Source organism: Pseudophryne corroboree, chromosome 7 (genome assembly GCF_028390025.1).
Source record: "Pseudophryne corroboree isolate aPseCor3 chromosome 7, aPseCor3.hap2, whole genome shotgun sequence".
Classification (NCBI taxonomy): Eukaryota; Metazoa; Chordata; class Amphibia; order Anura; family Myobatrachidae; genus Pseudophryne; species Pseudophryne corroboree.
In genome coordinates, this window is record NC_086450.1 from 418,124,550 (window position 1) to 418,139,151 (window position 14,602).

General features: G+C 46.3%; 1 protein-coding gene across 6 annotated transcripts in view; it reads right to left on the reverse strand.

Annotated features, from left to right (window-relative positions):
* Nucleotides 1-269: 269 nt before the first annotated feature.
* LOC134945472 (dynein axonemal assembly factor 8-like) overlaps nucleotides 270-14,602 on the reverse strand; it is a 318,655-nt gene continuing 304,322 nt past the window's right edge. For all 6 annotated transcript variants that reach the window (XM_063934780.1, XM_063934779.1, XM_063934778.1 and 3 more), the window contains 2 exons: nucleotides 1,153-1,216; nucleotides 270-829 (listed from right to left, as the gene is read on the reverse strand). In XM_063934780.1, coding sequence (XP_063790850.1) covers nucleotides 752-829; nucleotides 1,153-1,216 — 142 coding nt within the window. In that variant the 3' untranslated portion in view covers nucleotides 270-751. The remainder of the gene's footprint in view (nucleotides 830-1,152; nucleotides 1,217-14,602) is intronic.

The window sequence follows — 14,602 nt, forward strand, 5'->3', positions numbered from 1 at the left end:
CAGGTCCACTGGGATGGTAAAGTATGAAAAAGTCGGTTTCAATGAAAAAAATCATGAAAAACTCGGGTCAACTTTTTAAATGTCGGTATTTTGACCGTCGGTCAATGGTTGTCGATATTTTGACCATCTGGATTTTGTTTGTAGGTAAATTGACTGCATCCTGTATGTACTAAATACAGTACCACAATCATGACAAGTTGCTCCATAAAGTTACTACTACACTCCATGGAACAGAAGGGCGATCCTGTAAACCAGATTAGAAACTCAAATGTTTTACAAGACCCCCACTGGTCTCTTTTATTACAGCGAAAGTCATTACACCAAACTGCCATGAGCCACCTTAAAGAACAGGAACAGAAACTGGGCATGACCTCTCTGGGAGAAGACACATTTATAGCGCTGGCATCTCAGGGACTGTAGTATGCCTCCGCACTCCAGGGCTTGAGTTGGTGAGAACTCTCTTACGTAAAAGAGCATTCAGGCCATGAGATCGATCAAGCTAAGCGGAAGGTCCAGGTGGTCACTAGAGATGAAGACAGAAGTGGTGAGGACAGGAGTCCAACAGTTCTTATAAAAGATAACTCTGGTATCGTCATCATCCGTGCCAGATAAGCCTTTGTTGTCTGTATATGAAAACCTGGCGAGAGTCGGATGGGTTAAACTCTTCATGCACCTCTCCTGCATAAAATATCAGGATGACATTGAGTCTCGTCATTGGAGGGATGATGAAAGGGACGTGTACCTCCTTTTCTCAGGAGGCCCGAGGCACAATTTGGTGAATGCTGTCAGGGGTCAGTGAATCAAAAAAGCAGCTGATCATCTTGTCGGCCTGAAGAAAGAGGCAGCAGGGACGGAGTGAGGGTGGAAAAAGGAGATAGAAGACGGTGGATGTACAGGAAGAAAGAGAAGAGAAAAAGATGTAATGAGAAATGAGACGATTCAGCAGGATCAGAAACACAATACAGCGTCAGCACATCTCACTCTTATCTCTCACTTCCCAAAGGCCCAGTCAAGAATGGAATTCACTTCTGCTAAATGAAATCAACAATATAAATGCCATTCTCCTCAACCTTCCCGGGCGTCTGGTTTGTGTAATTTGTGTGTATGTCATCATAACAGGCAGGAGATTCTGCCCAGGTCCTGGCTACTTACTTGGGCCTGAGTCTGAGGACTCAGGACTAATTCTACAAAGTTCTGTCCATTCTGCAAGTTATCACTGCAACAAAGAAAGGGAAAATCAGAGATTAAAAATAAATTTATAATGGTTTATAGTTCCAGCTTCTATAGTGCAGTGATGGCTAACCTTGACACTCCAGCTGTTGTTGAACTACACATCCCAGCATGCCCTGCATCAGTTTTAGCATGGCCAAATAGCAAAACTGATGTAGGGCATGCTGGGATGTGTAGTTCAACAACAGCTGGAGTGTCACGGTTAGCTATCACTGTTCTAGTGCAAGCCACAAAAATGGGGGGACAATCCGCAAAAGAGTAGCTGTAGTAAATTAAAGGAGATGACGGCTCTTTTTCTTTTTATAAATTATATTCCCTAATGAATCATTCTACCCCCTCATGATTACAAAGATAGAACATTTTAAAACAACGTACAATACAAACTGTGGACTGTTTTTCAAATATCTGCAACACTGCCTTAGGAAACTTTAAAACTAACATTAGTTAAATTTGATTGCTGGGAGCAGGTAGGATGTGAGAACTGTATGCATGTAATCTGATAGCTTCAGCTCACAAGTAAATAGGTTACAACAATTCTTAATACAGGTCTATTTTATATGTTATAGTTAAATTATACATAAATGTAAAATTTCCGTTGAAACAAAACACTTCGTTCTTAGCTATACAGCTGCTAACACAAGAAAATAGGATTTTAATTACCTACCGGTAAATCCTTTTCTCGTAGTCCATAGAGGATACTGGGGTCCACATTAGTACCATGGGGTCTAGACGGGTCCACTAGCAGCCTTGGGCACTTTAAGAAATCAATAGTGTGCACTGGCTCCTCCCTCTATGCCCCTCCTACCAGACTCAGTCTAGAAACTGTGCCTGAGGAGACGGACATATCCTGAGGAAGGATGTAACAGAACGGTGGTGAGATTCGAACCAGCACACACAAACAAGAGGAAAGCCATGCTAACCAAACTTGAACAGGAACAGCAACAGCTGAACTAAAAACATTACTTAACGAAGTAACAGTGCAGGAAACACACGAAGCACTGGGCGGGTGCCCAGTATCCTCTACGGACTACGAGAAAAGGATTTACCGGTAGGTAATTAAAATCCAATTTTTCTTACGTCCTAGAGGATACTGGGGTCCACATTAGTACCAAGGGGATGTACCAAAGCACCCAAACCGGGTGGGAGAGTGCTGAGGTTCTTGCAGAACTGATTGACCAAACTGTAGGTCCTCAGAGGCCAAAGTATTGAACTTGTAGAACTTAGCAAACGTGTTTGAACCCGACCAAGTAGCTGCTCGGCAGAGCTATAAAGCCGAGACACCCCGGGTAGCTGCCCAGGAAGAACCCACCGACCTAGTAGTGTGGGCCTGTACTTTAGGAACCGGCAATCCTGCCATAGATTAAGCCTTCTGGATAGTAAGCCTGATCCAGCGAGCAATAGACTGCTTTGAAGCAGGACACACAATTTTCTTGGGATCATAGAGAACAAACAACGAGTCAGATTTTCTGTGACGAGCTGTCCGCTTCACATAGATCATCAAAGCCCTCACAACATCCAAGGACTTTGAGGTAGCAGAGGTGTCAGTAAGCACCGGAACCACAATAGGTTGGTTGATATGAAACACAGACACCACCTTACGAAGAAATTGCTGACGAGTTCTGAGTTCAGCTCTATCTTCATGAAAAATCAAATAGGGGCTTTTGTGAGACAACGTCCCCAGTTCCGACACACGCCTTGCCGAAGCTAAGGCCAACAGTGTAACAGTCTTCTACGTAAGAAACTTTACGTCAACCTCCTGTAAAGGCTCAAACCATTCCGATTGTAGAAACCGCAACACCACGTTAAGATCCCAAGGTGCCGTGGGAGGCACAAAGGGCGGTTGGATGTGCAGAACACCCTTCAAGAACGTCTGAACTTCAGGGAGGCAAGCCAATTGTTTCTGGAAGAAAATGGATAAGGCTGAAATCTGGACTTTCAAGGAGCCCAAACGCAGGCCCACATCCACACCTGACTGCAGAAAAAGGAGAAAACGTCCCAGTTGAAATTCCACTGCAGGAAAGTTCCTGTTTTCACTCCACAAGACATATTTTTTCCAAATACGGTGGTAATGTTTAGATGTTACCCCTTTCCTGGCTTGGATCAAGGTTGGAATAACCTTGTCCGGAATGCCTTTCCGGGCTAGAATTTGACGCTCAACTTCCATACAGTCAAATGTAGCCGTGGTAAGTCTTGATAGACGAACGGCCCCTGTTGCAGAAGATCCTCTCGAAGAGGCAGAGGCCAGGGGTCCTCTAGGAGCATCTCCAGTAGATCCGTGTACAAGGCTATTCTTGGCCAACCCGGAGCAATGAGAATTGCTTGAACCTTTTCCCATTTTATTCTTTTGAGAATTCCTGGGATCAATGGAAGAAGTGGAAACACGTAAACCATCTGGTAGACCCAAGGAGTCACCAGAGCGTCCACCGCAACTGCTTGTGGGTCCCTCGACCTGGAACAATACTGCTTTAGCTTCTTGTTGAGATGAGAGGCCATCATGTCTATCTGTGGAATTCCGCACCGACGCGTTAAGGACTCGAACATCTGCGGGTGAAGGCCCCACTCTCCTGGGTGAAGGTTGTGTCTGCTGAGGAAGTTCGCTTCCCAGTTGTCTACTCCCAGAATGAAGATTGACGACAGCACCACCGTGTGTCTTTCTACCCAGAGGAGAATTCTTGTTACCTCTGACATTGCCGCTCTGCTCTTCGTTCCGCCTTGACGGTTTATGTACGTTACTGCCATCACATTGTCCGACTGAACTTGAATGGTATGATCTTGAAGAAGATGTGATGCCTGTAGAAGGGCGTTGTATATGGCCCTTAGCTCTAGAACGTTGATCGGAAGAATGGTTTCCTGAGTTGACCATTTTCCTTGGAACTGTTCCTCCTGGGTGACTGCTCCCCAACCTCTGAGGCTTGCGTCTGTGGTTAACAGAACCCAATTTTGAATCCCGAACCTCCGACCCTCGGTCAGGTGAGAAGTCTGAAGCCACCACAGAAGAGAAATCCTTGCTTTTGGCGACAGACGTATCCTCTGGTGCATTTGAAGACGCGATCCGGACCATTTATCCAACAGATCCAGCTGGAAGGGCCTTGCATGAAATCTTCCATACTGCAGAGCCTCATAAGAGGCGACCATCTTCCCCAGAAGGTGAATGCATAGATGCACCGATATCCGGGCTGGTGTTAGAACATCCCGCACCATCGACTGGATTACCAATGCCTTTTCCAATGGAAGAAATACCTTCTGTTCCTCCGTATCCAGTATCATTCCCAGGAACGGAGGCCTCCGTGTCAGTTCCAGGTGGGATTTTGGGAGGTTCAGAATCCACCTGTGATCCTGAAGTAGTCAGGTTGAGAGGAAAATGCTGTCCAACAACCTCTCTCTGGATGGTGCTTTTATCAGCAGGTCGTCCAGGTACGGTATTATGTTCACTCTCTGCTTGCGGACGAGAAACATCATCTCTGCCATTACCTTGGTGAATACCCTCGGTGCCGTGGAGAGGCCAAATGGCAGGGCCTGAAACTGGTAGTGACAGTCCTGTAGTGCAAACCTTAGATAAGCCTGATGAGGCGGCCAAATCGGAATATGAAGGTACGCATCCTTGATGTCCAGAGACACCAGAAATTCCCCTTCCTCCAGACCTGAGGTCACCGCTCTCAGAGACTCCGTCTTGAACTTGAACACCAGCAAGTGCGGGTTCAGTGATTTGAGGTTTAAAATGGGCCTTACCGAACCGTCCGGTTTCGGTACCACAAAAAGGTTGGAGTAATAACTCCTGTTTTGCAGTTGAGGTGGAACTGGGACAATGATCTGAGTCTGTACCAGTTTTTGAATGGCTGCCTGTAAGGTCATACTTGTTTCTGGAGAAGCTGGTAAGACTGATTTGAAGAATCTGTGAGGTGGGAGTTCCTGAAACTCCAGTCTGTATCCCTGGGTGATAAGGTCTTTTAACCCAGGGATCCTGGCAAGATGTTGCCCAAATGTGACTGAAACAACGTAACCGTGCTCCCACCTGCCTGTCTTCCAGGCCGTGTGGTCCACCGTCATGCTGAAGGCTTTGAGGAAGCAGATCCAGAGGTCTGTTCCTGAGAACCTGCAGCTGCTGGTTTTCTGAGTTTACTTTTATTGCCTTTGAAGGCTGTAGAAGAACCTTTGGGTTTGCCTTTAAATTTCGCTATCCGAACTGCAGAGTTGGAGCAGAGTAGGTTTTCCTAGCTGGTGGTGCTGCGGAAGGAAGGTATGTAGACTTACCAGCCGTAGCCTTGGATATCCACTTATCCAGTTCATCTCTAAACAGGGCTCACTTGTGAATGGTAGGCTTTCCACGCCTTTTCTGGAATCCGCAGTCCACTGGCATAGCCACAAGCCCGTGCGTGCTGACACTGCGTGCGTTGAGCAAACCAATTTCCTTGCCTCCACCATAAAGTTAGCAGAGTCATGAATATGCTGTAGGAGTAAAATTATCTCCCCCCTGGGTAAGGAATCTAACCCGTCAATTAGGTCACCTGACCACTTAGCAATGGCCTTAGTGATCCAAGCACAAGCAATAGTGGGTCTCTGGGCCACCCCAGCAGCAGTGTATAAAGATTTGAGAGTGGTCTCAATCTTGCGGTCAGCCGTGTCCTTTAAGGATGCTGCCCCAGGAACAGGCAAGACTATCTTCCGTGACAACCTAGACACTGATGCATCCACAATCGTCGGGTTTTCCCATTTCTTTCTATCTTCCAGAGGGAAGGGAAAGGATGTAAATAATCTTTTAGGGAACTGAAACTTTTTGTCAGGATTAGCTTAAGTTTCTTCAAACAGGGCATTCAATTCCTTTGATGCAGGAAAAGTTACCGAGGATTTATTTTTTACATTAAAATAAGGTTCCTTCTCTACCTCCGCCACCCTGTCAGGAATGTGCAGGACATTTCTGATAGCTTCTATCAGGGCCTGTATTCCCTGTGACAGGACAGCATTCCCCCCACTCGCATCCACTTCACCCTCCTCTGGGTCTGATGTATCGTCATCAGTAACAGCCTGCATGAGCTGGGCCAGAGTAAGCTTTTGTGGGCAAATGGCAGGGGCCTGAGAGGCTGGTATGGAAACTGAATCTCTATTCATCAGGTCATCCATAGACTGTCTTAAGAATTGCGTCTCTTTCTCAGTATGGAATAATTTAGTAGAAATACTGGATGTCATCCCTTTAATGGAATCTAACCATGGGGGTTCAGCCCCACTAGCCTGAGAATGTGCAATATCCTGAGTACAGGGTAGCGAGTCTCTGGGGGAGGACAGACACTCTGCTGTGCAGGAAACAGTCCCTGGACATGGTAACGTGAACGGACACACACACACCCACACACAAAGAAGGTGAAAACACAGTTTAACCCACACAGTGCCCGCAGGGAGACACAGAAAATGGAGCCAGCCACACAGCACACTTGTAGCCAAGTAAAAACTCAGCTGGGTCGCCACACTAAGGGGGTCATTCCGACCCGTTTGCACGCAGCGGTTCTTCGCTGCGGTGTGAACGGGTCTGGAATGCGCATGCGTGTCGTTGCCCGGCGACGACGCTGACAGAGAAGAAAGCGGTCGCAGCAGCGACCGCAAGAAGATGGACAGCAAGAGGGCGTTCCAGGGCATCAACTTACCGTTTGCTGCCGTTTTTGGGGAGTGGTAAGTAAAACGCAGGCGTGCCCAGGTGAACGGAGGGCAGAGGTGTGACGTCAAAGCCGGCCCCATCATCACTGGATCCGTTGCACAGGGTAAGTATGGCCAGGGCTGGTCTTGTATTTAGTGAAACTTTTTTAGCATAGCAGGGCTGCACAAGCGATCGCAGCCCTGCTATGCTAAAATACACTCCCCCATAGGCAGAGATTAGTTGATCGCACCAGCAGCAAAAAGTTGATTGGTGCGATCAACTCAGAATGAGGGCCTAAGTCCAATAATAAGGCTTAGTATACTACAACACCCCCCTTTCGAAGACCCCCTGGTACCGCTGAGGAGATGTGGAGTCTTTGTGGAGGAGCTGCACTTCCCTGTGATTCCTGTCAGTGTTAGCTGCAGAGGGAAAATGGCTCTGGTGAGCTGCTGGATCCGCTCATAGTGAAGCCCCACCCACCGTAATGGTGCGCGGCTTCCCGGGTTTTTTTATACTGGCCTGAGGTATTAGTGTGCCTAACAGAGGGTCAAAATTGCCAGGTGTTACTGCTGGTCTGTATCATAGGCTAATTATTAATAATTTAGCTAGTTAATATATTCAGGACATTGAAAAAGGGCCAGGGGGAGAGCAGCTAAAGGAATACCAATGAATCAGATTTCTTCCAACCATTGATGACATAACTGCTCTGAAACCTGAAAATACAGTATACATGAATACAGCCATCTGATGGCCGTGTCACCTCTCCAGCTTTGGGAATATCAGATTTAATCTGGTGTTAGATTGCAATAAAACATGGACAAACGGTATATGTCTCCTAGCCGACAAGTATTAAATCTTATTTTTTTCTAGTGTAATATTGTTTATGCAGATAACTGTCCCTTTGTCCCAATATTCCACATATACAGGTAAATGCAATGGTATTATATGGAATATGGGCCAAAATTGCGCCGTTCTGTGCTCCTGTACACTGACACCGATCTAAACCAGAACTAAAGACTTGGCTGCATGAGCAGTATATAAAACAACAAGAAAAAAATGATGTTATAATATAGATGGAGAAGATGACTGTGTGTATATTAAAGATCCTCTTCTGCAAAAAATACAAAGAGAAAGAAAATCTCAGCTGTTGTCAAAGTGTCAGTTCTGAAAAAATGTAGAATAATTGGTAGAAAAAAAAAGAAAGAAAGAATCATTTTCTGAGTGTGCCGAAAATAACCGTCGGAAGAGATGGTGTTAGCGGAGGTAAGTAAAATCCCTTCGCTCAGTTTTGTATTATTTCAATAGAATGTTTTAAATTCTGTCTGGCCTACTTTCCCTGTGCAGCTGGCTATAACTCATGGGTTTGAGGATAGCAGAGCTGGAACACCAGAGATAAGAGCTAAGAGAGCTGAGGAGGGGGGGCTGCTCAGGCACTCCTGTCCCCCCTCTCCTCTGACAGAGAGGAAGAAATCAACACAGCATCCCGCTGGGACTGTCAACAGGCTGGTCCCTGCTGGCTTCCCGAATTAAAAGCCTACAAGTCATATTATACGTATATTTTATATGTGTTTGTCTAGTTATACATGGAGATTACATTCAGATTTATGCTTTGCCGGCAGAGGGGCTCTGTGCTCACTGACAGGGTCCCTTATAGTCTGGCTGATACATAGCGCATTAGGGAAAGATCTGACTAGGATTATCTTCATGCAGATAACATGCCCTGAGTGTCTGTTTGACCATTGGTACTTCTGACACCAACTGTCACTTCTGGCAGTGAAAGAGTCAGTGGACCCCTCTCATTAGAATCACCACGTTTTCTTTCGCTCTTGGTTTAGCACAAGCTGGATGAGCAGGCTAAGCTGCTGCGGGCACATCGCTGACAGGGTTAATGTGCTCTTGTGCCCTTGACGGTGTGTGAAGGTGCGCTCTTGGTATTTGTAAGGGCAGATCTGTGACAGCTTTTAAGTCATGGAAATCCTGACACACCATCTAATCTCCGGCATAACAAAAGCTTTCTATAAACGGATTTTCCGGAAGCATAATCCATCAGAGGAAACTGAACTGTCCCTGCTTCAATCTCCCAAATCCTCTCTCCCTGACCCCTCTGTGCCATGCTATGATTTAACCCCCACTGCCAGGGAATACACCATTGATGCCAACAAGAGGCTTTAAGTGTTTGGGCATGGGTGGACTGGGAATATATGAGCTACCAGTGGTCAGTGGTATAACACTAAAGTCTATGACACTTAGTTGTGACATTAGTAACGACATGTTCCACACTGTAGGTGGAGGTTTTAGTACATAATGGTTTGATTTGCATCACATGCTAATAAACATTTTTTTGATAAGGGGACAAATACTCCTGATTTTGCACTTCGGCACCTATATACACTCATTCCCCTACACTTCGGCACCTATATACACTCATGCCCCTACACTTCAGCACCTATATACACTCATGCCCCTACACTTCAGCACCTATATACACTCATTCCCCTACACTTCGGCACCTATCTACACTCATGCCCCTACACTTCAGCACCTATATACACTCATTCCCCTACACTTCGGCACCTATATACACTCATGCCCCTACACTTCGGCACCTATATACACTCATGCTCCTACACTCCGACACCTATATACACTCATTCCCCTACACTTCGGCACCTATATACACTCATGCCCCTACACTTCAGCACCCATATACACTCATGCCCTGCACTTCAGCACCTATATACACTCATTCCCCTAAACTTCGGCACCTATATACACTCATTCCCCTACACTTCGGCACCTATATACACTCATTCCCCTACACTTCGGCACCTATCTACACTCATGCCCCTACACTTTGGCACCTATATACACTCATGCCCCTACACTTCGGCACCTATATACACTCATGCCCCTACACTTCGGCACCTATATACACTCATGCCCCTACAATTCGGCACCTATTTACACTCATGCCCCTACACTTCGGCACCTATATACACTCATTCCCCTACACTACAGCACCTATATACACTCATTCCCCTACACTTCGGCACCTATACACACTCATGCTCCTACACTTCAGCACCTATATACACTCATGCCCCTACACTTCAGCATCTATATACACTCATGCCCCTACACTTCGGCACCTATATACACTCATGTCCATACACTTCGGCACCTATATACACTCATGTCCCTACAATTCGGCACCTATATACACTCATGCCCCTACACTTCGGCACCTATATACACTCATTCCCCTACACTTTGGCACCTATATACACTCATTCCCCTACACTACGGCACATATATACACTCATGCCCCTACACTTCGGCACATATATACACTCATGCCCCTACACTTTGGAACCTATATACATCCATGCCCTTACACTTCGGCACCTATATACACACATACCCCTGGTGAGAAGGTGGGTATGTAGGATGAGACAACAAACTGTGCAAACTGGAAATAGCTGAGCAGAAATTCAGTCACAGGTGGCACATTCGGAGGTACCAAAATACAGTAAATCCCTGTCTGCCCGGCCCTGAGTAACGCATAGATCTCTCATGTCTGTTATGGGGGGGTCTAGTGGCCACTCACACACAATGGTTGGAAGCGGCAAGATTTTACTGACAGGAAAAGGTGCCTCTCGCAGGACTATCCTCCCTAATTGTCTCCCCAGGTAGTCAGACACAGCTATGTATTTATATAACCTCCTTTTTACTATTACCTTACAGCTGCAGCATGTAATCATCCTGGGAGGCCTAAAGACCCAAACTGAGCCAAAGGAACGTACTGCAGACCTGCCCTCTAGCCACCATTCACTCCATGCTCAGCCATTAATAAACCTTAATATCCACTTTAGGGCATTTAAATTCAATTATTTTTTATTGAGGTTTTACAGTTTTGCTTTAACAACTTACACAACAACTAAAAAAAAACAAAACAAAAAAAACAGACATACAAAAACCGCATACAGACAGCTGCACATATATAAAGAAAAACAAAAGGAAAAAAGGCACATAGTACAACAGACAGATAAGTGTTCAGATAAAGCTATATGTCTACATAGCACTGGTGATCTGGAGCAAAACAGTCCTAGCATACCACTTACAATTTAAGCACATGCATAGCAGAGAGAGCGCATCAAATCATAATATAACATAACATGGCTGGCCGCGGGCTATCCACCTCCAAACTATCCCAAAAGAGAAAATGAAACACAAATCTGAGTCTTATTTATCCTTGAAATATCTAGAGCCCATCCACTTTCCCCAAACTGTAACTAATTTCTTTTCCGCTTTCCTAGCCAGGAATACAAATTTTTCATGCGCAATAGTTTCATTGACCAGAGAGATCCATGCCCTAGGACAACCACAGCCTAGCTATGCAAACCTTAGCCAGAGCACATAGATTAATGACATACCGCCTGCTGGGCGGATCTAAAGCCTCCTCGTCTATAGCCAGCAATACACACGTTACAGGCGTAAGTATGGGAGAGGGGATACCTGTATCCATTATGACACGTATAACTTCTTTACAGAATAACAACATCCTAGGGCATGACCAAAGTAAATGCCACTTTAGAGCATTTAGCTTACAAAAATAATATATCAACCTTGCACTTGCATCAGAGGTGTATTAAGAACTGGGGGATGATCGTGTGCAGCAGCCCAGCATCATGAACAGGGCCCTTCCCCCTGGTATCTGATGAAACATGCCTCCTGCGTGGTACGCCGGCTCCATATGCTTCTCCTGTGGCGCCATTTTTCTGGTAATGAATTTGGTAGCTCCTGTGTGGTGCCATCTTTCCAGTGATGAATTTGGTAGGTCCTGTGTGGTGCCATCTTTCCAGTGATGAATTTCGTAGCTCCTGTGTGGTGCCATCTTTCCAGTGATGAATTTGGTAGCTCCTGTGTGGTGCCATCTTTCTGGTAATGAATTTGGTAGCTCCTGTGTGGTGCCATCTTTCCAGTGATGAATTTGGTAGCTCCTGTGTGGTGCCATCTTTCCAGAGATGAATTTGGTAGCTCATGTGTGGTGCCATCTTTCTGGTAATGAATTTGGTAGCTCCTGTGTGGTGCCATCTTTCCAGTGATGAATTTGGTAGCTCCTGTGTGGTGCCATCTTTCCAGTGTTGAATTTGGTAGCTCCTGTGTGGTGCCATCTTTCCAGTGATGAATTTGGTAGCTCCTGTGTGGTGCCATCTTTCCAGTGATGAATTTGGTAGCTCCTGTGTGGTGCCATCTTTCCAGTGATGAATTTGGTAGCTCCTGTGTGGTGCCATCTTTCCAGTGATGAATTTGGTAGCTCCTCTGTGGTGCCATCTTTCTTGTGATGATTTTGGTAGCTCCTGTGTGGTGCCATCTTTCCAGTGATGAATTTGGTAGGTCCTGTGTGGTGCCATCTTTCCAGTGATGAATTTCGTAGCTCCTGTGTGGTGCCATCTTTCCAGTGATGAATTTGGTAGCTCCTGTGTGGTGCCATCTTTCCAGTGATGAATTTGGTAGCTCCTGTGTGGTGCCATCTTTCTGGTAATGAATTTGGTAGCTCCTGTGTGGTGCCATCTTTCCAGTGATGAATTTGGTAGCTCCTGTGTGGTGCCATCTTTCCAGAGATGAATTTGGTAGCTCATGTGTGGTGCCATCTTTCTGGTAATGAATTTGGTAGCTCCTGTGTGGTGCCATCTTTCCAGTGATGAATTTGGTAGCTCCTGTGTGGTGCCATCTTTCCAGTGATGAATTTGGTAGCTCCTGTGTGGTGCCATCTTTCCAGTGATGAATTTGGTAGCTCCTGTGTGGTGCCATCTTTCCAGTGATGAATTTGGTAGCTCCTGTGTGGTGCCATCTTTCCAGTGATGAATTTGGTAGCTCCTCTGTGGTGCCATCTTTCTTGTGATGATTTTGGTAGCTCCTGTGTGGTGCCATCTTTCCAGTGATGAATTTGGTAGGTCCTGTGTGGTGCCATCTTTCCAGTGATGAATTTCGTAGCTCCTGTGTGGTGCCATCTTTCCAGTGATGAATTTGGTAGCTCCTGTGTGGTGCCATCTTTCTGGTAATGAATTTGGTAGCTCCTGTGTGGTGCCATCTTTCCAGTGATGAATTTGGTAGCTCCTGTGTGGTGCCATCTTTCCAGAGATGAATTTGGTAGCTCATGTGTGGTGCCATCTTTCTGGTAATGAATTTGGTAGCTCCTGTGTGGTGCCATCTTTCCAGTGATGAATTTGGTAGCTCCTGTGTGGTGCCATCTTTCCAGTGATGAATTTGGTAGCTCCTGTGTGGTGCCATCTTTCCAGTGATGAATTTGGTAGCTCCTGTGTGGTGCCATCTTTCCAGTGATGAATTTGGTAGCTCCTGTGTGGTGCCATCTTTCCAGTGATGAATTTGGTAGCTCCTGTGTGGTGCCATCTTTCCAGTGATGAATTTGGTAGCTCCTGTGTGGTGCCATCTTTCCAGTGATGAATTTGGTAGCTCCTCTGTGGTGCCATCTTTCTTGTGATGATTTTGGTAGCTCCTATGCGGCGCCATCTTTCCGGTGATGAATTTGGGACCATTGACGCAAATCATAACAAGTCTGACTGCCTCTGAAGGCGCGCAGGCTGAGCTGCTCTCCTGGGACACAGTGGGATCTCCAGTACCAAGTAAGATTGTAACTGCTAATTCATACATACCCAGAAAATGACACGTTTGCGTTTACCCGACCAGTCCCCGTTCCCACCTGAAAACACTGTCTTCCTTTCATTCACTTTGCGACCAATCCCTCTTTGTGACCACAATTGCAATTCACTCGCTGTGCGTGCCCACTGCACCATCACGGCTTCTACAAAGCGCATCATCGCGCAGCAATGGGGGCCTGCGATAATATAATTGTACGTCCATGTCTGGGGCATGATGAAGAATTGTACACAGCGCATTGACATGAACTTCATCACCCCAAGTGTACGGGCTCATAACTATTGCTGTTCCTGACCAGCTTCTGAGTGGGATCGATCAGCCTTAGTCTGGGAAGGCTGGTCCTCCCGGTGGGTGGATGACTGAATCAGACAGTGCTTGGTTCTAACGATTCAGGACTGGCGACGCAGTATGCCATATCAGTGCCACACTACAGTATATAAGGCCAAAACACTGTTACAAAGTGGAGACAAATTATTAAACCAAAGTTTCATCAGCACTTTCAGCGATAAACTGGGGCGTAAAGTGCCATAGTGGGCAAGCAGTCATTATTAGGGGGTACCCACAAATATTTAATGATAAATAGGCCCCGAAGAGAGAGGAAGAATTAACAAAGGGTGACTGAATGGGGTTAGCATCCCGGCCGTCGGGATGCCAGCGGTCATGTGACTGATGCCAGTATCCCATCACCGCCGACATCCCCGAATCTTAGCCCTAGCCGCCACCCCAGGCGGGTTAGGGTTCGGGTAAAGGACAGGGGAGGAGTAAAGTAGTTACCTCGTCCCCTGTCGCCATTTTCATTGTCAGGATGCCGTTGTTGGTCATGTGACCACTGGCGTCATGACTGTCGGTATGGAGTATCACACCCGACTGAACAGATGCTTCACTGAACAAAGAACAAATGAGCTGTGCCAAGGAATGAACATTATATACAGTGGAATATTTGTAGGTTTTTAGTTGGGGGGGGCAGGCAATTTACCGCCTGTTGGAATCCCGGCTATCAGGATATGGACGCCGGAATCCCGACACTTAATGAAATACCGGTCCATGCCACCACCTGAGGGGGAA